Here is a 22,930-nt window from a genome sequence, read left to right on the forward strand (position 1 = left end):
TGAAGAGTTCTGTGGTTCTGATTGAATTTGACCGTGTAGAGGAAGTGGGGTGTGGAGGAACAGTGATGCTACGTGTCACCTGCTCTCAGTGACGTGACGTCTCTGTGAATAGAGAAACTAGCTTTTTAGCTTTTTACTGACACAGACCGTATGAATCAATGCACTTGCATTGTACACATAAAAGCTTGATGCATTGGAGGCATGAGTGAATCGTTACTCCCCTAGTGTTTGTTTTTGGGATAGCAGGTCGTCGGAGAACGGGGCCTTTGGTCCACTGGGAAATTTTTAGAACAATATATTTTCCAGCTAATCCAGGAGGGTTTACTTCAGTTAAAGTGGTCATATAATGTTCAGTTTTAACCTCATACTTCTACACTCTGTTTTAGCTCCTGACTCTTTAAGGCCCAGAGCCCATTCCAACACAGCTGTGCATAATCCACATGTGCTACATAGTGATGTCATCAAGTAACTGAACAAAAGCTGGATTACAAACAAGACTTTGCAGGCAGTTCAGGTGTGTTTTCTGTAAAAGTAAGTGACTCCCTTTCGTTATGGACTTTGGTCTTTGTGACTTTGCTGACCTGTTACATGAACTAAAAGCTGTATGACACATCAAAGCAAAGGGAAAAACCCAAAAAGCAAAATATAACTACTTTAAGAGGAAGGCCTCTGCTCCAAATCACATATGTACAGGGCTAAAGCTCAAGATCAAACCCTTAAATGACTGTAAAAATAGATGCAGTAATGGTTCAACGGATGTTCACTGCACATAGATACAAGACAAAACAAAAGTTTGAGTAAAATTATTCCACCAGCAAAGATTTGAAGGCAGGGAGAGATTTGTAGTGGGAGAATTATTGCAGTAAAGACAGTGAGAGGAAGAGGAGTCACGTGTTACACCCGCCCAAGATGGCCGCCTAGGAGAGGACGAGCCTCGCATTTCCTCAGAGCCCTCTTAAAAACTCAGACAATAGTCATAACTTTCGTGCGATGATTCCCAAACTTTTTTTTGGCATCAGAAAAAAACATTCTTTGTAATTTTGATTATGTGTAAATGTGTAACCTGATCTGAGTGAAAAGTAGGTTGCTGATAAAGAGTGATATGAACATGTTCTAGTGTCTCTAATTGTCAAGACGTCAGACTCTGCAAAACATCTGGGCAGAATGTTCACGCGCAAAATCTGGATTTGCGCTCAAAAAGTATGTTTCTGGATTCCTCAGGTGTCACTTCAAAACCGAAGAAAACCTGAATGTCTTTTCTTTGCAATTAAAAATTCTGCCATTGATAAACTTTTCTTAGATTTGTTGGTCAGTCGGAAAAGTGACAGAAACAGAATGAGATGAGCAGAAACAGATGAAGCATCTGCTGACCAGCCGCCTCCCCGTTTCCCAGTCTCTCTCTCACACACACACACACACACACACACACACACACACACACACACACACACTCGCACAAACTCTCCCCCGTCCATCTGCTCAGTAAGTCGGCAGGTAGCACTCCACCCACACCAGAGAGAGAAAATCTGTGTGTGTGACTTTCTAGACAAGAAGTCTGCAGCCTCGGTCTCTCTTAAAACACGCTCACACACGCAGAAACACACTTTCAGTCTGACTTCTTACTCTTTTCTTTTCTCTTTGTCTCGTCCTCTCAGAAAAGGTCAAAGGTGAGTGATCTCCTCTCGACTGCGCGGGCATCGAAGTCGGCCTCGGTCGCACACAGGAGGAGGACGAGTCGTGCCCCGCCCACCAGGGACAGCACAAGAGCGGAAAACAAGCGACCTCTTCTGAAGCGGAACAGACCATTACTTTTGAACTGTACCCATAACAAAAACAGGAAAATCATCTGTTAGTTGTAAATAGAGAAAAAAAGGTGACAAATGCAGGCGAAAGTCCAAACTTTTTTTTCCCTTGCTTTTCATTGACAGAAACTAAGCAACCGTGTTGCATCTGGCTTTGTTACGTGAAGGACAGTGGACAAAATGCACAAACATTCATCTACACAAAACACACTAAGCACATGACACATGCACACACACACATGAACTGTATTTGTAATCTGCTTTTCCGGTATGAACTAATAATCAAAGTGAAGGAATTTTTTCTCAAGCTTCAGTGAAAACTACTGATCATCAATAATGTGTTGAACATCATTATTATTCATCTTTGAGTCGCACCACATGTATGGGAGAAACTAAATGTTGGTACAAAATCAATAAAGTTTGAGTGGAAACTTTTCCTGTTTCTTATCCTGACTTTTGATTCTCCTAAAAAAGAAAAAACAGGATCCAGCCTGAAGCGGGTCGATCTCGCTGAAGCTGTCGAGGTAGTCTGAGGTAAGATGAGCAACACGCCGCATCTTCACGAGTTCGACTCGCTGCTGCCTCATTTATTTTGATGAAACAAGTGTGAACAAGTGATTCTAAATATTCATACGGAGCCTCACACGGCGCTCACGAGTACAGTCTGACACTGAAAAATACCAGTGCAGGAGAAACAAATGAGATAACTGCTTATAGATAGTATGATAATGCATTTATATAATAAAACAAAAGGATAAAGGAAGATGAGAGATTAAGAAACATCAGGGGAGGAAGAGGAGAGTAAAATGTGAGAGTAAGGAAAGTAGCAAGTAGAAAAGGGTGAAAGAAAATGATGGAAAAAGACGAAAGGTGGCGAGACAAACGGGTAGGAAGGAAGAGACAGCAAAGAAAAGCACAGTCAAAGAAAAGACAGCAGTTCCTTTAGTGGACAGTTGAGTCTGTTTCCAAACGTGAGTTTTTCTCCACAGACCCACAAATTAAAATGTCCCACTCTACAGCAGAAATAAACATCTTTACAGTCTGGATTAGTCGACCCACCCTCGCTAGTCAGCACCAGAGATATTAGTCGGTTAAACTAGTTATCAATATTTATTCATGCACGATGCCAGTTGCCTCTAAGGCGTGATGCAGCAAAGTAGAAGTACTGATGCAATTTTTTTTACTTAAGTGAAGGTGAAAAAGTACAGACTGCAATGTACTCATAGTATCAATTTAAAAAGTCGTCGTTTCTGCTGACTGTTTCTGTGCAAAACTAACTGAAACTTAATGAATATCTTTTTCATCTTGATTCTGTGTTTTTGTCCTTTTATTGGCTTCTAGTTGTTGGTGTTTTTAGTGTCTTTTTCATCTTTTATTTTGTTTTTGACTCATTGTCTTCTTTGTCTTGCTGTGTCTTTCTACATCAATGTTGGTCTTGTTGCATCTTTTTCGTCTTGTTATGTCTTTTATGTTGTTTTTCGACATATGTCCTTTTTGTCATGTCTTTTACCTTGTTTTTCATCATGTGTACCTTTTTTGTCTTGTGTCTTTTTTTCTTCTTGTCGGATCTTTTTCATCTTGTTAAGTTTTTTTAAGTCTTCTTACGTCTTTTCTGTCAGGTTGTCTTTTATGTAGTTTCTTTTTAGCTTTTGTTATTTGTAGTCACGTCTGTTGTGTGTGATATATACTGATGGATACACCAAGAAGTCGTCTTTTCTATGTGTTTTTGTTCCTTCCATTTACATTGACATCAGTCTTGATGTTGGGAAGGCGGTGTCACAGTGCAGTAAAATAAAAATAATCATAAATTCCCCTCAAATGCATTAAAACTAAAGTAACGAGCCTGTTTTGAAAATTTAGTGAGTAGAAAGTACAAATATTTGTGTTAAAATGTAGGGAGTAAAAGCAAACATTTGTTAGAAAAATAAATACTCAAGTATAGATACATGAAAAGTCTACTCAAGTAAAGTTGCTTTTCACCTCCGACTTCCAATTAACCTCAAAGAAGAAACAAAACCAGTCGCTTTGATCGTCTATGAGAGAAAAATGCATGAAGTCCTACTTTTTTTTTTTTTTTTTTTCTCCTGTCAGCTATGTTCATGACTTCTTCTCTCGAGGCAGAAACAGTTGAATGTTCACCACATCAGAGCTCAGCTGGAAAAGGTGTTTCCATCTCGCATTGAGTGGATGAACTCTTTTTGAAAAAATAAGGCTAAAAACCACCAAGTGAGTGTAAAACCTTTTTGTGGAAACATGCAGGGAGACAGAGGGAATAGGGTGAGAAGAAGAGACAGAAACAGACAGTTGAGTCTGTTTTAAAGATATTCGGTGTCACTGATTAAATACTTCCTGTATCAGTGTGTGTGTGTGAGTGTGTGTGTGTGAGTTTCAGCGGCATGTTGGAAAGTTGATAATCACAATTTCAGACCGGTGAGTTAATGTTTGGCCTCCGTTTAATTCTCATCGGGTCAAAGTGTTGAACAGGGAGAGAAATTCTTTTTAAAATTTAGCCACTGCTCCTATTAACTGCTTCTCCAGCTCTCCGTCACCATGGAAACCCAAACTTCAAACACAATTAGCACACCAAATGAACACTCATGCATTCACAGCTTTCTCTAGTGTGAAACCCTATTAGCCGGCATTCTCTGCACTAAATAAAACAGAGCAGAATAAAACGGAGACCCGAGTCGTCCAGGTGGACGAGATTTCACTCAGGTTCAAAGCAAATATATCAAGGAAGAAAGAAAGGAGAAGCTGATGCAGTCCGTCTCTGAACAAAACAGGAACTGATCGAAGAGAGAGACAAGTGAAAAGAGACAAAAACAAAAACTTGCAGGCTGTGGGGAGAAAATAACGGAAGCACAAAATGAAAGAAACAGCTGACAAAAGGTAAAAACGAATGCAATGGATTTCTCAAGGTAGGAATGAGGGGACAATAAAGAGAGATGACTGAAAAGACTGAAAGAAAGGGAGAGTTAAAAACAAAACAACAAAAAAAACTAAAACAAAGGTACTTGACTGACTGCCAAAAGCACGACAAAGAAGTAAGGCAAGGACAGAAACTGACGCACGAGTGAGTGTTTCATTCCTCCCCCTGCGCTGAGCAGCAGGGTGGAACAAGACTAAAGCTGTATGCGGAAACAGAAACGCAGCATGTACTGCATGTACTGCTTACTGCTTTTCATGGTAGTATCAAGTATGAAACTACAAATGAATGTATTTTACAGTATGCTACGCTCTTAGAGGCAAGGTTCCTAAAAGGTTCCTTCTGAAGGGTTCCCTCCAGAACTGTTTACTTCTGAAGAACCCTTTTTTTGAAGAAAGGGTTAATCAGGGGTTCTTTTTAAGACTAAGGGTTGCTTTTTTGGAAAAAATGGTGGGTCATAGAGCAAAACATGAAAATCTCTTAAACTTATGTTATTTCAGACAAATAACGAAAAACCCATTTCCATTAATTCAGCCACCATTTTTGTCTTAAAGGAGGAAAAATTAAGGCCCTTTCAGACACAAGCCGCTGGGTTCGCCACTGGACTCCAACCTGGTTGAACTTTGGCGTGGACTGCTTTGCTCGGTGCAGCGACCAGCCGCTGTGGTGCGAGCCAAGCCATGGAAAATAATGCATTCCAGAGCATAGCAGTGCCGCTGTCGTCCTGTCAGAGATTCTCTGCGGAGCCATCAGGAGTAGACTAGCTAACTATTTAGCTATCTAAGAAAACAGTGTAAATATTCTGTTAACTTTTTAGGTAGCCAGCAAACAATATAACGTAATTGCGTCCACAACCGGACACCTTTTTGCTACAGTTTCCCTTTGACTGTGAATATAAATGATCATGTTATGTTTTTAGCCAACATAATGCTGTTAAAGTAAAGTCTAATTTCTTAACTTCCAAGCAGCATGACGTTTTGACAATTTACTTAGTCAGTAAAAGGGCGCTATCGCAGGTGTTTTAGCTGTGTCCCCATTCAGACACCCATGTTTCCTCACTATCAACAGCTGGAGTGTCTGACTGTGGACGATGGTAGCAAACGGCGTCCGGACGAGGAAACAATTCCATTAAACATTCTGTCAACTTTTTAGTTGGCTAGCAAACAATATAAACATCTTGTTAACTTTTAAGCTAGGTACTAAAAATTGTTTGCTAGCTAGTTAATATTTTGTTAAGGATAAATACAGAGCAGTGGAAAGTTTTCCACCTTCTTTTACTAAGTCTCAACAGTACAATTTATTATTTATTTATTTTAATTTAAGTAAGCAAACATCTCCACATTGATTAAACTTTATTTTATATAAATTTGGATTTACTAAATGCTGATTAGTTTTTAATCGTGCAACAAAGCTGTGAATCTGAATTTAGTTATTTTAAACACAGTTTCTAAACTCTGATAAAAACTAATGTCAGATTAAATCCTTCTTTGTTGCTGCAACCCAGTCTAAGACCGTTTCAGTTAGTTTTCTCTTCTTTTTCTTTAGACTGTAAAGGTTAAAAGAGTGAAACCTCGAAACACATCAATGCAACATTTCCTGTCAAACCCCCGTCTGTGTCCCCTTTTCACAAAAACAAACGCCCCCTCCTCTCCTCTCAGGTCATTTGTTAGTGAAATAATGAAATATAAACTCCTTAATTTTCTGTGGCAGTGTTGTTCTTTCACCTTTACACAATATGACATCTCATATTACACCACTTCCCTTTGCAGTTCGACAATGTGTGTGTGTGTACGTGTATATGTGTGTGTGTGTATGTGTGTGTGTGTGTGTGTGTGTGTGTGTGTGTGTGTGTGTGTGTGTGTGACTCCTCTTACTGTCAGTTTGGAAAGGAGAGTTTGACACAACACACTCTGTTCATTAGCGCCTAACAGCTAGCTCCGCGCTGCTGTGTGTGAGTGTGTGTGTCGTCTGTTCAGTAACACGTCAACTCCTCCACTCTGAGGTGACACATTAAAACATTCTGGAATATTCTGCTCTGCATTAATTAGCATAGATTTACATGCTAACGAGCAGAGAGGAGCTGGACGCCGGCACGTGTTTAAGTCGAAAAAAAAAATCACATTTTTATCTGTGATTTAACTGTATTTAGAAAACAAGGGAATGTAATGCATTAATGTGAAATATTTGCACCGAGAGCACACGTGACTTTATGGGAAATTGATGTGTGACAAACTGTTTGTTGAGTTTTTTGGGAGGAAGGGTGGTGCATGTGTCTGTGTAAAGATAAAGATAAGGATGTGATGAACCATTGATCTGAGAAAGCAAACAGGATGGAGGGAAAGAAATAATGCTGCAATCCGGTCAAAGTTGGAGGTCGGAATATCCCTGTTGAAAATTCGAACTTCCGACCTCAAAGCGTTCCAGATCCATGAAGCCAAAATTACACAAAAACATGTCTGACTCTGACAAATTGATGTGTTTCTTTGGCAAGCGTGCACACAACTGAACCCTCAGCGGTGTATCCTCCTTGCATAAAATGACTGAGAGGAGGAAAAAAACAACATATGAGGTAACAGACGCCATTACACATTTTATTTTGCAACTCTTAACAACACTGGCGGCATATTTTTGACTTGAACAGAGTTCATAAGTAGGTTTGAGTTGTCTGGAGGGCAGCATTAGATGAGAGAAGGAGGAAGAAAGGAAGGAGGATGTTGTGCAAGTTATGATCAAGAGTGAAAATGGAAGAAGCAATGATGAGAAACTGAAAAACTTTAAGGAAAGAAAGTGAGGAAGGAAGTGAAACAGGATGGAAGAAAGGAAATGAGCAGGAAGGAAGCTACCTAACAACCAGCCACTTTTCGGCACGTAACTTGTGTTATTGTTTCCCGTTTATTAGTTTAAATTAACGCAGAATGTTCACTGAATGACTGAGTGTTTGTTTATGAGTCGTAAAAAATCAGTAATAATCTTTTAGAAGCCGTAAATGTTTGTGACAGTTAAATCGAGCAATTTCTTAATGGAGTTTGGCAGGCAGTGAGACAGGCAGTCGCTTAACTCCAACTCCAGGGTGAGTATTTTCAGAGCAGTGGGCTGTTGTTTTCAGCATAACAGGCTTAACTTTACATTACAAACTTTTACAGATAACTGACAGTTATAAACAGCAGATCAACTTACAGTGGAGGACTCGTCCCTTGTTATTGTCAAGTTATGACGTTGCGATCATCCTGCATTCCTGCAGTGTTCCTGCAGCCTGCCTGAGGGTTAGGGACTCAACCTCTTTATTAACGTATTTAGACTGGAGTACTTATATTTGGACGTGTGGTTGTTACATATTGCCATATTGTCATTGAATCAAGACTAAATATGTTTCTTGCCGTTTCAGGCTGTAAGCATGTTTGACTCTGTGAAAGAGGACTAGAGCCTGACGGGACCAAATAAGACCCGATGGGTTTGGGTCGGATTGTGCCAAATTTCTCACATATTTCATGGACTCATGTCGGGTTTGGGCTGTCTTCTTCTTCTTCTTCTTCTTCTTCTTCTTCTTCTTCTTCTTCTTCTTATTATTATTATTATTATTATTATTATTATTATTACCAGCAGTGGGGTGGCATGGTGGTGCAGTGGTTAGCACTGCCGCCTCACAGCAAGAAGGTTCTGAGTTCGGTCCCTCGGCTTGCTGGGGCAGGGCCTTTCTGTGCGGAGCTTGCATGTTCTCCCCGTGTCTGCGTGGGTTCTCGCCGGGTTCTCTGGCTTCCTCCCACAGTCCAAAGACATGCATGCTAGGTTAATTGGTGACTCTAAATTGCCCATAGGTGTGAATGTGAGTGTAAGTGGTTGTCAGTCTATGTGTCAGCCCTGCGATGAACTGGCGACTTGTCCAGGGTGAACCCCGCCTCTCGCCAGGTGTCAGCTGGGATAGGCTCCAGCAGCCCGCGACCCTTACGGAATAAGCAGTTACAGAAAATGAATGAATGATTACCAGCAGCAGTAGTAGTTGTAGTATTTTATTTTCTTTCTTTCATTTTTCTCTTTAATTTGTATTGTCCATGTAAGTGCCAACTCCTGTTGTTTGGTACATGGAGGGAAACTTCTTAAGAAAAATGTTGGGCTGTAATCAGGATTGGGATTAAATATGCTAATAAGGGACGGGTCCGGGTCGGGTCTGGGCCTTTTCGGGCTCATCTTTACAGGCCTGATTAAAATCCTAAAGAGGACCCACATCCGCTTTTTATATAAACATCTCATTCTAAGGCAAATAAAACACAACAATTCTTATTTCCAGGTGTTTATTCACTAATGTAAACATTTCTATGAATATTATATTCCATTTCTGCAAGTAGATCTTCCTAAATATGACATACTGGACCTTATATGGGGTCTTGGGGTCACTTTTGAAGCCAGCCTCAAGTGGCAATTAGAGGAACTGTGGTTTTTGGCACTTCTGTGGTGGCTTTATGAAACATAGAAAGAAGGAAGGAGGGAAAAAAGAAGACGAGAAGAGAAGGAAGGAAGTCAGAAGAGAGGAAATAAACAGGAACAAGGGGAAGGAAGCAGAGAGGGGATATGTAAAAAAATAATAAACATAAGATGAGCCACTGAAAGATGAAAATAATTAAATGTACCTTTAAAGAAATAAAATTGTAAAACAGAAACAATGAAAGAAACAAAGAAAGGAATAAAGTCAAAGGAGTAAAGGAAGGAAGGAAGGAAGCAGAAAGGAAGCAGGAAGGAAGTGGGGGAGGACGGAAGGAAGCTGTGAGTCACTAGAAGAAGGAAGGAAGACAGGAAGGAAGTGTTGAAAAGAAAAAAGAAAAATCTAAAAAGAGAGACAATGTGTGAAAGACAAAGTGTCTCCTCTGCTTCGTTGGACTCGCTGAGAGAGAAGAAAGACGGCAGGACACCTCAAACACACACACAGATTTACTCACACTGTTCTGACATACGGCTCATACACACACTCCTGCAAGCATACACACACACACACACACACACACACACATATTTACAGACAGTTTTTTTCAACTCCTCCCAGCTGCAGACACCGCGAACACACACACACACTCTGACACACCACAGTATATGTGTGTCTGAGGGGAAGTGAAACGGCACACAGACACTGAATTGTGTCACTGTATGTGTGTGTCTGTTATGAGCAATCATGAAGGTCACTCCTGTTGAGAAGCGCTGATACACACACACACACACACACACACACACACACACACAAATAGTTTCTCACACTCTCAGAAAAACAACAGGAAGTGGATTGTGTTACAGTTAAGAACAAACAGAACTGAGTTGTTATGAACAATAAAATTCAAGATGGCCGACGAGGAAAAAGAAGATTCGACATTGAACTGGATTAAGTTTAGCACTCACTTTGCCAAATATCTGGACCTTCTAATGCCGATTATTTTTTTGCAGAATCCTGTGATGCAGTGGATAAAATGTGAGACTAACAAGACGACTCTGTGTTGCTTTTCATGAAAAAGCTGATGTTTTGGAGATGTGAGGTTTATCACTCGAAAGCGGCAACAGTTTCATTTCTCCTGTGTGGATGTTCAGTCAGACGCGGTTCCTCAATGGGGAATCAGCTGGTCTACTGCGCCCCCTGCTGGCACAATGACTGAAAAACAACCAATGTTGGAAGAAGACTGGAAGCAACACACAAAAATAGATCTACAGTGTCATTTATTACATTAAAAAATAATACAAAAAAGAAATATAAAAACTTAATCTACAGATGATTTGTCTGGTAAAGACGAGTCCTTCCTAGTTTTGGGTTTTGGGGCTGAAACAGACAGAAAGTAAATAATCCTGTTAGAAAAAAGAAGAGAAAAGAAACGCAAGACATGTAAAACAAAAAAGAACAGTTAAGTTAAATGAAAAGTAAAGAAATCATGGAAAAAGACAAAAGAAGAGAAAAGTAAAGGACATGAGAAACATACAGTGAATTTTGCTGCTTGTATCCTGTGCAACAAGACTCTCCATGCAATTATCCTTTTTTTATTTTTACGTTGCAATATTTATCTCTATATTTTTTATCTCTTGCTGTAATGCTACACACCATGTGTGTATTACAACACTTGTGCAACTATTCTGCTCACAGAGTAGAGTTTTTTAATTCATATTTTAGATTTTTATTCTTTGTATTTTATTTTATTTTTATCTGCATTCTGTTTATCACTCAACTCATTTCTACTTGTACTTTTGATACTTGAGTAATAAGTAAATCTCCCTGGTGTGGGATCAATTATCTTAAAAAAAGAAAACTATACTAAAAAGAAAAGAGGAAAGATGATGGTTTAGTGAAGATTAAAGGGACAGTTCAGATTGTTTGAGGTGGGGTTGTATTATCAGTTTATGTGTATGCTATATTTAGAATATTTTTACCGCTGCACCTTTCTGTCAGACAGCCTTTTCTGACAGGAAATGTCCAAATATCGTCCTCTCCAAACTCCATAGGATAAACCAGTGATTTTTACCTCACAGAATAAAGAAGTTGCAGGTCTACCACTGCCTTGATCTTTTAGTTTGTTTGTATTATTGTGTGACTTTGGTGAACCAGAACAAGCCCTTTACAACACAGAAGTCACACAGACTCAAACAAGCTAACCGATAGACCAGAAACCCCACTGCTCTGTGAGCTAAAACTACTGTTTTATCAACAGAGTCTAGCTGGTTTGGAGAGAGAGATATTTGGTTTCTAACTTTGGTTTCCCATCAGAAAAGTTAGTCTGACAGCAAAGTAAAGAGGTGAAAATGTTCTAAATATACTGTATACTTCTCAATATTGATTTTTTTAGGTGGTTAAAATAGGTTTTGCTGCAGACCCTGAACAGCAGGACATTGTTTAGCTTCCCACAAGGGAACTCCTGCTGCTTCTCCAAACTGGAGGCGTGTCGACCTCCATCTGCTGTAGTTGATACACTGACTGTAGATAGGTACCTCATACAACCACACTTTAAAAAATTTGGACTCTCCCTTTAAAAGAAATGAAATTAAAAGGTGAAAATAAAGAGAAAAGATCATAAATGAGAAATAAAAATGATGAAATAGAAGAAGAGGAGATAGTTTCTGATCACCGTTTGGATTCTCCTGTTTGTAGAAAGTCTTCAGCATCTCTACAGCTTCTTCTGCTCTGTGACCTGAAACGCACTGAACACACACACAGACACACACAGGACACACACTATGAGGCCAAAAGTATGTGGACAGCCACATTTTACAACCATGATTCCTAAACCATGAGCATTTATCTGCTGCTGTAACAGCCTCCAGTCTGCTGAGAAGACTTTCACACAGATTTTAGGATTGAAAACACCCACACAGGCACAGTGTAGCGCTTTCCAAGGACGACACACACTCAGATAGAAAATAGCAAACACAGAAAGACGGCGGGGACAAACGAAGACCTTGAATGCGGTCCCAGTCTGAGGTAAGTCTGCAGAGGAAACGTCCAGGACTGACCCGCAGCCTCCAAACCGCTCGTTCCTGCAGCCGTACACGACCACAGGGATATCTGACAGCTGATGAAGGAACAACAGCTGACAACACACACTACACTTCTCACAATATCAGAATTTTATAGACGCAAAATAGGTTATTTTACATAGACACACACACACACATAGAGGTTGGTGCAGGATACTGAGGAGGCGCAGAGCTGCAGCACACATGATGCACGGCTCCACGGTGACGTACAGGGCCGTTCGTTCGCACACGCTGCTCTCATCAAGGTTGCTGCGGCGACACCAGTCGAGGAGCTGGTCCAGAGCCACCATCTCTGCATGACGAGTGGCCTAACACACACACACACACACACACACACACACACACACACACACACACACACACACACAGGAAAAGGTGGGTTAGGCAAACTCCCACTGAAAATTCACCTTTTAGCTCCAGCAAACAGTGTATTTGCTGTGGTCAAGAAAAACACACTTTGATATTTCCCCTATGTACTTTAATGTAAAGCACATTGAGTTTAATAGCGATTCATTTAAGTACGATTGACTTGCCCCAAATTGTTACACCAAATGTGGAGTTATTGTTCCAGGGCTGCTTTATAAATGTCCGTTGTGTAGGATTTAGTGCCATCTTGTGGTGAGCTTACAGATCGCAAACACCCTGTCTCACTCTCCCCTTGCGAGTGGGAGAACCTAAGATAGGTGTGAGACTCATGCAACACGTGAGCAGCTCTTTCTAGAGCCACTGTTCTGGGCTACAACAGAAACATGACGATGCAACATGGCAGCCTTCATGGAAAAGGACCCACACCATCTGTAGATATATATATACGGCTCACTGTAAGGTATTGAAAACACAAAGATTCTCATTTGTAAAAACTTGTAAAATTATATTAAAATGGATAAAAAATCTATGTGTGATCTGTGGTACAGTTCAAATAGAACAAAGAAAAAATTGTCTCTCGCCATGGACTATCAGTCATGTTTTTTTATGAATTTAGGACCAATGGGGTGAATTAGAGGGGGCATGACTTAGACACTCTATTGCTTTTACACAATGGATACCTGAAACAGCATAGACATTGTCCAGTGTAAAAAATAGTTTAAAATGTTAAAAATAAATAAATAAAAAACCCAGTAACTCTGCCAAAGTGTCTCTTTTGGGTCACTTTGCCGGTCCCAAGCCCGGATAAAGGAGGAGGGCTGGTTAGAGCTAGCAGTTCCACCCCACATAACAATCTTTTTATTAAATTTGATTCTCTAACATTTAACAATACAGGACAAAATTGATTTATGTAATGTGGGTCTAGACAAAGCATACACATATATGCATTAGTTGCCCTTCTGTTGTGCTGTTTTCATTTGTGTTTTTGTTTTGGGGGTTTATTCTTCTGTCTAGCCCGCTTTGTAGTGAAAATATTCACGTGTATCCTCTGCTGGGAAGTATATATATGAACTGTAAAGCTGAACTTCTATCATAAATAATACTCTTTACTCCTTACCTCCTCGATTATCATTCCTTGTGCTCAGGACTTGCTGTGGGTGTAACATTGGTGACTACACAAGTTTGTGTTTTTACTGAAATGAAATTTCTACATGGAGCTAAATCTAAAGTTTTTGGACATAAAAATAGAAAAAAAAAACAGTAGTTTGTTCAAACAGAGAGCACATTCTTTAATCTTTCCTACATTTTTGGTCTCGTTGACTTCATTTCGTCCCTTCCCCACGACTTGATCGCTGTAGACCATCAGACATCCAACCGGCACCTCTCCGTTCTGCAGAGCATCTTTGGCCTGCAGAAACACATTTACATCAGGTGAACATGGAGCAGTCAGAAAGCATTGAACACAAAGATACTACACAGAAAAATGTAGATTTGGGCTGAAATTAACAATTAGTTTCATAATCAATCTGCCAATTGTTTTTACATGAATGTTTTACTATATGAAAGACGTGAAAAGCAAATATTTTGCACCTTTTTTTAAAACTAATTGAATGTCCATTTATTTTCTGTCAAGAAAATATAATTTATGGATACATGTCACGCAGTTTCAGACTTGTTAGGAGACAGTTTAAATAATAATAATAAAAAAATCAATATTGTGAAAAATTTGTTTAAAATATACTGGAGCACTCCTGAAAAAAAATAATAAGTGTATAATATATATGTGTAAATGAATAAATTGATTAAATGACCGTTTGTGAGATTAAACACTCACCATGTCAAAAGCGCTGTCCATCCATTTCTCTATTTCCTCATCGCTCGGATAGAAACTCTCCGCCGAATCAGCTTTACTGCCCTCCTCTGTTCCCATGGCAACTGCTGCTATGTAACTCCACTTAACAACAGTCAGACTATTCGCATACGATCATGGTTTGTATCTTATTTCTTCAGTTTTTAAGTTACAGTTTCTTCTGTGTTAGTAATACTTAACGTGCCGTGCACAGTGACTGGTAGGGGAAGATAATACTGGACGGACCGACTTCAGACGTGAACAATCGAACCCCGATGCGATGGCGCCGCTCATCTCCACCACGTTCATGCCGATGTTTTCGATGCATCAAGCCGATTATAGTTGGCTGGATGTAAACCGGAAAACGTGTATGTTGCTTACAAAATAAAGGCTTGATTTAGCGTATCATTTTTTTTTCCAGCAATGACAGACATCAATGTTTTAAGGATTGACTGACTTGAGGCGGAATTTTTTAACATTACAGAGCTTTTACAAAGTATGCAATAGAGTTTCAGCCCACTATAAGGGCTAAAATGAGTGCATCAAAGGCAAACTTTAAGTTTTACATTCCTGATTTCATTTATATGAAGTGCAGAGCAGTGTTTCACAAACTTTTTTTTCCTCCAGGGACGGACCCATCTTTTAAAAATGACAAATCATCACGATCCAATTTTACAATATGCACTATTTATAAATCTTGGAAAGAGCTAATTTGTGCATAAATGAACACTGACATTTCTGCATCACCTTGTATTATATTAACATATGTTATTGAAATTCTACACATTTTCGATATTTAGATTATAAATGAGAAATAAATGTGTTTAGTCTGAATTAATAGGCTTTTTTATTTTATTTATTTATTTTTTTTTATTTATTTTTTATTTATTTATTTTCTGTCATCAGGAAGAAAATATAGGACATTTTAAACTACTTTATAAAAGAGACAAAGTAAGCACATTTTGGCAGGAAAGGAATTGAGAAGAATGAAGTGTTCTTCACACTGTCAAAATTTAAAGTTGAAATTTATTATTTTTGTCAATATTACAGTCACATGTAGCCATGAGACCCACTGACGGCCTTTTAAGTCAATTCGCGTTTTATTTTGAAATGGACGACCGGATGTTATCATGTTTACTCGCCTTCCTCCTCCGGCACACTTCGGCACTTTTGACAGTTAGCATGGTAGCAGCTAGCTAGCCGAAACTCCTAAGTAACATGCCAGTAAAATAGTCAACACAGAGTAAAAAGTACGGAGTGTTTTTTGAGTTTTAGTTCGTGAACCCGTCGCTGTCTAAGGATGTTTTCATCTGTCTGGAACTTTATTAAACGCCACAAAAGGAAATTTATTTTCACCGGAGCTGTAGTTGGAGGTAACTGGTGTCCTGTTAGCTTCTCAGAGAGCTAACAACTTTAGCAACACGCCTGAGTGCTCTTAAAAATGCTCATATGAGATTTTCTTTACTCGCCGGTGAAACTTATGCTTGTAAATATATGTTTCAAAAGTTTGGAAGAATCAAGCAGTATGTTTTTTCTTTAATTCGGCATATATATTCCCCATCAGGCAGCTTTTATTTTCAATATGGGTATTGCTCAGCTTAGTACAACCTATTTGGTATTTTAGTGGAGAAATGTGGTAAAAACAACACGACAGAAGTTAAATTTGACTGGAATGAACGCAGCTGGTCGTAAACAGCTTTAAAATAATGACTTGTATCGAGTCATTGAAGGTAATTTATTATATCTTACTTGAGGCTTTGCAAAGCAAGGCATCTTTAAATTGCCAGAAAATTGAATGAAGTTTGGCGTGACGCGCCATGCATGAGGGCAGCAGTTACCGATGCTAAATGTTAGCATATTAACTTGCCACTAAGCCCTTAATGTGGGGCGATGATTAAACACGACAACTGGTCTGGATATAAGCAAAGTGCTGACCAGTAAGTGTTTGAGATTTATCTCATGTGGCTGCATCTCTGCAGGTTGGCTAATGGCGTTGTTTTGGCAAACGGCTAGTAAAAGTTGACCAACCAATGGCATCTGTAGGGTGTAGTAGGCATTGAAAATGATCAAGGCTTGTGAATTTATTAAATTCGATAAGGTTTTTGAATGTGAAATGATTCCAGCAGAGTGACTGGCATCATTAAACAAAATGTCTGAGCAAAATTTCATGATGGATGAATTGAGTTTTCGTGGGTTTCAAGGCTAAAAGAAAGTCAAAACACAAGTGTGATGCTTATTTTTTCACTTTATTACATTTTCTTTGTATGAAAACAATCACAAGTTATTGTTTGTTGTACAGGTTTAGTGCACAAATGAATCATTTTTGACCACTGAAGAATTGATAAAAATGATCCAGAATTCCACCAAAATTCAGACACCAAGACCTTGAGGAACACCAGAGATTTATTTAAGAACTGAGCACTTTTGTCGTGGGAACTGCTCATCCATCCTTTGAATGCCCAAGGTCTCTGGTTTGTTTTTGTGAAATTTCATACCAGAGGCTATTACAGGTTATTTTAGGCAGTGAGGTCAAGTTTTAGAAAACTGTCTCCCTACATCATCACACATGAATTAAATTGAATCCACAAGAGTCTGTATGCAGATATATTCTAATGTAATAGACAAACATAACACATTTATATGGCAGTTTTCTTTTTATACTTAAAAACTGAGCTTTGTTCAGCCATCGATGTGGGCATCTGCTCAGAGTTTAATCATGGTACATTGTTGGTGCCTCTACATGCATTTCAGACCCTTGAAGTGAGATTGATTGTTCCTGTGTGTGATGGTAGTTAGTACTGCTTTTTATTTATTTTGTTGGTGAACCCCCAGGTGTGTACTTCCTGGGTAAATATGCCCAGAAGAAGATCAGGGAGATCCAGGAGAAGGAGGCGACAGAGTACATCGCTCAGGCCAGACGACAGTTCCACTTTGAAAGCAACCAGAGGACCTGCAACATGACAGGTTATCCTGTCCTTATGAATCAGAATCCTTTTGGATGCTACTTGAGCCTTTTTTTATATTTTTATGTAGTTGTTTATTTCCCTAACACAGTGGAAACATTTTTGATTTGACTGTATTGTGTATTTTTGTGTTGCAGTGTTGTCCATGCTCCCTCCACTGAAGGAAGCCATCATCAATCAATTAAATTCAGAAAATCTAACCGCACTACTCAAGACCAAGTGAGTCCAAGTTTCAAATTTGCCAGTTTGTTGCCATTTTTAGATGTTTTTGTTGAAGTGTCACTTCAGTGCATGTAGTGAAATAGGAAGTGTGCTGTAAAGTAAAATGTGAATCCATCTTTATAATGTAAAACAAAATATTAATGTCTCTTTTTCTTCTTTCACATTCTCTCACAGACCGGCTAATAAGTTGGAAATCTGGGAAGATTTAAAGATCATTAGTAAGTTCTGTTCTTCATATCAAATGTCACTAAACTATCCCACAAGCTGTCTAATGTCACACAGTCATAATTAATTAACTGTAAATAATCCCATAATTCACAAAAAAATGAGATTCAGATCCAGTGTTTGATCACAAACGTGTGAACCTTGTTGTCACGTCCAGGTTTTACTCGAACCATCGTGGCCGTGTACAGCACCTGTATGCTGGTGGTTCTCCTGAGAGTGCAGCTGAACATCATCGGAGGATACCTGTACCTGGACAACTCTGTCGGAAAGAACTTGATGGTGAGGAACACAGCTTTCGTGAGCTTCGTTCACTTATGCCACATATGCATCGTGATGCAGACATGGACTGTTCTACATCGATTTACCAATGTCAGAAATCGATTTTTTTGTTGTAAGTTTATAATAATCACACACACGAGAAGAGATGCAGGAACAGATGTGAGATCACTGGCTTGCTGACGTTCTGTTGCAGGTGCAGCTTTATTTGTGTATATGTTTTATTTGTGTTTTTCCTCCCAGACTCCTCTGGCTCCCCCAGACGTCCAGCAGCAGTACCTGTCCAGTATCCAGCATCTACTGGGAGACGGTAGAGACACAAACACACACACCAACATCTCATAAGAGCACAGAACTGTTTAACCCTGTTCATCCTCTCAATCTTATACCTTTGTCTCTGCAGGTTTGACGGAGTTGATGACAGTAGTGAAGAAAGCAGTACAGAACTCACTGGGAGGGTGAGTGTATTTTCATTTGTGATATTTTTAGTTGATCTTTTATTTTATTGGCTAAAAAAGTGTTAAAAAAATGCTCATCACAAGTTCCCAGAACAGAGAAAAACATCCAACTGTCACATTTTGGAGGCTTGAATCAGAACATGTTTTTCAGTGAAATCATGAAATTAGTTGTTGATTCCCTCCCTGTTGGTTTGCAGCATGTCTCTGAAACAGAGTCTGTCTCTGCTGGAGTTGGAGCAGCAGTTGAGCTGGATCAGAGCGGAGGTGGAGGCCGGCTCTGAGCGGCCACTGTCCTGGTACATGCTGGCTGATGACGAGAACGCACTCGCTGATCAGGTCACCACACACACACACACACAGTGTGACACACAGCAGCAGCAGTGTTCACAGATTAAACATCTGTTTAACACGTCTTCTCTTCTGTTCTGTGCAGGCATGTGGGTTGACAGAAAACGACAGTGTGACCATCAGACTGTTAAACGAGACCAGAGACATGTTGGACAGGTAAATGCCACACCTGTGTGTGTGAGAGTGTGTGTTAGTGTTTGTGCACCTGTAGACTTGTGTGCTTCATGCTTCTTTATGATGTGTGTGTTTGTGACTCCAGTCCAGACTTCACCACTGTCCTGAGCGCCTGTCTGAACCGAGGCTTCTCTCGTCTTCTCGACAACCTGGCTGAGTTCTTCCGCCCGCCTCCCGGTGACTCCGCCCCCAGCTCTGCACCTGACAGGTCAGCTGCATGACTGACAGATTATATATTTTTAAGACAGAGGCCTTCGACTTTTATTTTGAAGTGATTCCCCTTATTTTGGCAACTGCTGCAGAACAAAAAAAAAAAAACTAATTTAAGTCCAGCCACAGATCTCCATGTTAACACTGACCTCTACGTGACTCTGATTTTTTTTGTGTGTGTGTGTGTGTGTGTGTGTGTGGGTGTGTGTGTGTGTGTGTGTGTTCAGTCTGTCTGCGGTCTGTCTGCCGCTGGCGAAGATCATCCCCATCGTCAACGGTCAGATCAACACCATCTGCAGTGAGACGCCGAGCCACTTTGTTCAGGTGAAACCAGGCGTCACTGTTTCCTTCGCTCAGAAACACAAACATCACAATCAGAAAAAAACAGTTCAGAATGAGACGGTTACTTCTACCTGTTTACGTTTTCACTGGTGTTTTTGCAACCAGATTTATTCGAACAAATCCCAACAGGTCAGGCTGCACTTGTTTGTTGTGTTTTGCTCCGCAGATTTTTTCAGTTATCTCAAAACACAACACAAGTCCACGCTCTGTTTGCTGAGTGATAATCAAACAGATGTTCCAAGACAATCAACAGCTGCAGCTGTCTGATCAGATTATACCTGTAAATTTGTTGTTAATGTGCAGTTTGACAGTAATTCAGTATCAGTCTTTAAAGTTTATAAAGGAGCGGACAAAATATCAATTCCATCATTAGAGGCTCTTTTAATTTAAGGGTCTCAAAAACTGTTCTGTAATATTTTTCATCTAAGCTTTTTGGCTGTTTATTAACACCAACTCCTGGTTATAAATATAGTTTCTGGAGTTTTCTGGAGGATCGAAGCAGAAAAGTCAGTATTGGCAAATTAAAACCCAGTTCTCTATCATCGCCTACAACAATATTGTAAGACATAATTAATGCCCCAATAATACCATATAAGGCTGTGCTTCCTGCTCCATATGTCAGGAAGTGTTCATTCATGAAAATGGCATCAAAGAATAAAAAGAAGAACTTTACGAGTTTGGAGTTTGACGTTCTGCTTTCAGAGATCCATAAAGGAAAATCTGTCATTTTAATAGCGTCAGCAGTGGAATTAAAAGACCTGCTAAAGCAAAGAAAGTGAGTTGTTAATGCCGTGTTACAGGAGGGTCACTGAAATAGTAGTTTGATTTTCATGGAAGAATTCCTGTGTAGAACACAACATACCAAGAAATGGCAGGTAATTTGGAATTTATTTTGAAAAGTAAAGCACAGAGCCAGCTAAGGGGGAATAAATATCATCAATATTTTCTTTCTTTCTGCTCTGTGAGTATCTCTAACTCTCCGTCGGCCTCCCTCTCTTTCAGGACTTGCTGATGAATGACCAGGTTAAGGAGTTTGCAGCCAACGTCTACGAGACCTTCAGCACGCCACAGGAGCTGCAGAAATAACCAACCAATCCTGAGTTGGAGGAGGAGGAGGAAGAAAAGAGGGATGAAAACAAAAATGATACAAGCCCCGGACTGTCAATCCCTCCTTCTTTTTCTGCCTTTCTCCTCCAATTCCTGCAGACCTTTCGCTCACTGTGACGGTGACGATTCGCGGCGAACATGGCTACGACGCAGCGGCGGTGGGAGCGTCTGGGAACAAGCGCCGTTGTGGATTATTAAACTGTTGGAAGAAGAAGAGACCTTCACTGGGTTTGCAGTCCCAGCAGAGCCTGAGAATAACCATGGGAGCACTGCATCTTGGGAACTGGAGTCTTATTTAACCCAGGAATGTGAGCGTATTTACACTGAGAGGTGGGAAACAAGCGAAAAACACAAAGAGTGTGTTGAAGGATCGTTCACGACTGAGCTGACCTCCACCTTTTCAGACAAGATGATGCTGAAACGTCGCCATTTTGATATGTTGATGTTACAGGTTTCCCCATTTTTCCAGCAGCAGTGGTGAGTGTTTTATCTCTGTTCCAGCTGCTCAGTCTCCACCTGGGCTGTGTTTCGATATCAGAAGGGTTTACAGTTTGTAAAGTTTTCTTTTTTTTTTCCACAATATAATCCAGGCGGTAAAGGGATGTGTGTAGGGTTGGACCAATGTGGGCTGATGTGTATACAGAGGTGATTTTTTTTCTTTGTTCTAATATCTAGTGTTTTTAAATTTTGCGTTCTCTTCTCGTGGTGGGAAAAAAAATCTGCTAAAGCTTTATGGGTAATTTGGGGATATTACAACTTCTGAAAATATTGATTATCAAACACCCCTTTGATCTGTATCCTGACACTTTATCCAGATAAGGAAAAATGCATCTTTATGCTGTGATCAGAATGTAATCAGATCTGCCTGACCACATCTGGAGGTCGCCTGCCTCGTGTCGTGTTTGGATCTTTATGTAGGTGGAAACACAATCTGTGCTGGCATCTGCACACAACGTAACATTAATACACGTATTTGTTTTTAGCAATCATAAAATATAGATTGTTGTTCATATTTAGAGAAGTAGCAAGTGAGAAGGCTAAGAGATCTCTGATTACTGATTATATGTCTGTTTTGTGCCACGAAAGCACCAAAAGATGCAGAGCTACGTGGAAAATGTAAGCAATACTCTGGTTTTTGAAGGGAGTCTGGAGCTGGTTTGCTGCTGCCTCAAATTACTCGTGGAGATTTTGCTCCGGAGAACAGAGATCTGATCTAAACGAGAAAAACGAGAACACATAAAAAATACCAGGCGTAAACGCAAAGGCAAGAGTGTTTATTATTCGGATAATGTATCCGGATACAGATCCCATTTTAATACCGGGTGTAAATGGGGTGTAAGGCTGAGAAGAAGAAGAAGAAACTGATAAAAATGTGTCAGTAATTAATTCTAAATCAGATGTGTAATCAAAACAGCAGCTTATCAGAGCTGGATGATATCTACTGGTCAAAATCTTGTTTTTATTTAACACCATCATTAACAAACTCATATCAGTCCAACCAGTTTTATGTTGTGGCTCTTTTTCCATCAAAAACACAGCAGTTACCTTCCTTGACCCGTCCTCAGCCGGCTCAACTTACATGTGTGCATACGATCTTGCACCCGGTCAAAACAAACGCTGCACCCTGCACGCTGTGATTGGCTGAAGGTGACACACCACACCCAGAAGCACCCTGAACACGGCAAAATAAGAAAATACAGGCTTCAGATTTTTTTATAAATGTAAAATGTGTCCAACAAACTGTTTAAAATGAAGGATTGTGATTCTAGAAAGGTGCCTCGGCCTACAAAACATGTTCTTTTGTAGAGCTGCAGTGATTAATCAATCATTAATCGACTGTCAAATTAATCGTCAACTATTTTGATAATTGATTTATCATTTCGTTTCTTTACTCCTTTATGACAGTAAACTGAATATCTTTGGGTTGTGGACGTCACTTTAAGCTTTGGAAGACGGTGATCAATGTTTTTCGCCATTTTCTGACAATTTATGATCCAACAACTAATTGATTATTCAAAAAAATGATGGACAGATAATGAAAAAATTGCTAGTTGCAGCCCTGTCACCCAGGTACAAGGAGACACGCTCACTTGGAGTTTTTCAGTGAAAATGAATTTTAAATAACTTTTTTTTTTTTTGCATATCATTCAGCATTAATGCAGGCA

The 22,930-nt window shown here is 39.8% G+C and overlaps 3 protein-coding genes across 4 annotated transcripts in view; 2 read left to right on the plus strand and 1 right to left on the minus strand.

The window, feature by feature from the left end:
• The window catches only part of aig1 (androgen-induced 1 (H. sapiens)), a 32,319-nt gene extending 30,082 nt beyond the window's left edge, over nucleotides 1-2,237 (plus strand). The window contains exons 6-7 of one of the 2 annotated variants that reach the window (XR_014771964.1): nucleotides 387-531; nucleotides 1,656-2,237. Coding sequence is in view for 1 of the 2 variants with exons in the window: in XM_084738124.1 (XP_084594250.1) it covers nucleotides 1,656-1,675 (20 nt within the window). In the remaining variant the exon portion in view is untranslated. The remainder of the gene's footprint in view (nucleotides 1-386; nucleotides 532-1,655) is intronic. The other variant, XM_084738124.1, reaches the window with a different exon arrangement.
• An 8,168-nt stretch (nucleotides 2,238-10,405) lies between these two features.
• Nucleotides 10,406-14,732, minus strand: adat2 (adenosine deaminase tRNA specific 2). Its single transcript, XM_084737597.1, has 6 exons — nucleotides 14,426-14,732; nucleotides 13,895-13,999; nucleotides 12,383-12,533; nucleotides 12,147-12,253; nucleotides 11,817-11,889; nucleotides 10,406-10,522 (listed from the first exon to the last, which is right to left on the minus strand). Exons 1-6 carry the CDS (start codon nucleotides 14,519-14,521, stop codon nucleotides 10,464-10,466), a joined length of 591 nt encoding a protein of 196 aa, XP_084593723.1. The 5' UTR covers nucleotides 14,522-14,732; the 3' UTR covers nucleotides 10,406-10,463.
• Nucleotides 14,733-15,601: 869 nt separating this feature from the next.
• Nucleotides 15,602-21,140, plus strand: pex3 (peroxisomal biogenesis factor 3). The gene is made up of 12 exons (XM_084737482.1): nucleotides 15,602-15,813; nucleotides 17,273-17,404; nucleotides 17,541-17,622; nucleotides 17,800-17,843; nucleotides 18,008-18,129; nucleotides 18,370-18,436; nucleotides 18,530-18,584; nucleotides 18,782-18,920; nucleotides 19,018-19,088; nucleotides 19,192-19,314; nucleotides 19,544-19,640; nucleotides 20,661-21,140. The coding sequence occupies exons 1-12, from the start codon at nucleotides 15,741-15,743 to the stop codon at nucleotides 20,742-20,744; spliced, it is 1,089 nt and encodes a 362-aa protein (XP_084593608.1). The 5' UTR covers nucleotides 15,602-15,740; the 3' UTR covers nucleotides 20,745-21,140.
• The last annotated feature ends 1,790 nt before the right edge of the window (nucleotides 21,141-22,930 follow it).

Source organism: Lutjanus erythropterus, chromosome 15 (assembly GCF_056507025.1).
Source record: "Lutjanus erythropterus isolate fLutEry1 chromosome 15, fLutEry1.hap2, whole genome shotgun sequence".
NCBI classification, from domain to species: Eukaryota; Metazoa; Chordata; class Actinopteri; order Lutjaniformes; family Lutjanidae; genus Lutjanus; species Lutjanus erythropterus.

Coding starts and splice junctions, on each gene's coding strand:
- adat2 (XM_084737597.1), bottom strand. CDS start 14,521: ATGGGAACAGAGGAGGGCAGTAAAGCTGATTCGGCGGAGAGTTTCTAT. Junction 14,000..14,425: donor TGGACAGCGCTTTTGACATG/GTGAGTGTTTAA, acceptor GTGTTTCTGCAG/GCCAAAGATGCTCTGCAGAA. Junction 12,534..13,894: donor AAGTCAACGAGACCAAAAAT/GTAGGAAAGATT, acceptor TGTGTGTGTTAG/GCCACTCGTCATGCAGAGAT.
- pex3 (XM_084737482.1), top strand. CDS start 15,741: ATGTTTTCATCTGTCTGGAACTTTATTAAACGCCACAAAAGGAAATTT. Junction 17,844..18,007: donor GGAAGATTTAAAGATCATTA/GTAAGTTCTGTT, acceptor TGTCACGTCCAG/GTTTTACTCGAACCATCGTG. Junction 18,437..18,529: donor CCAGCATCTACTGGGAGACG/GTAGAGACACAA, acceptor TTGTCTCTGCAG/GTTTGACGGAGTTGATGACA.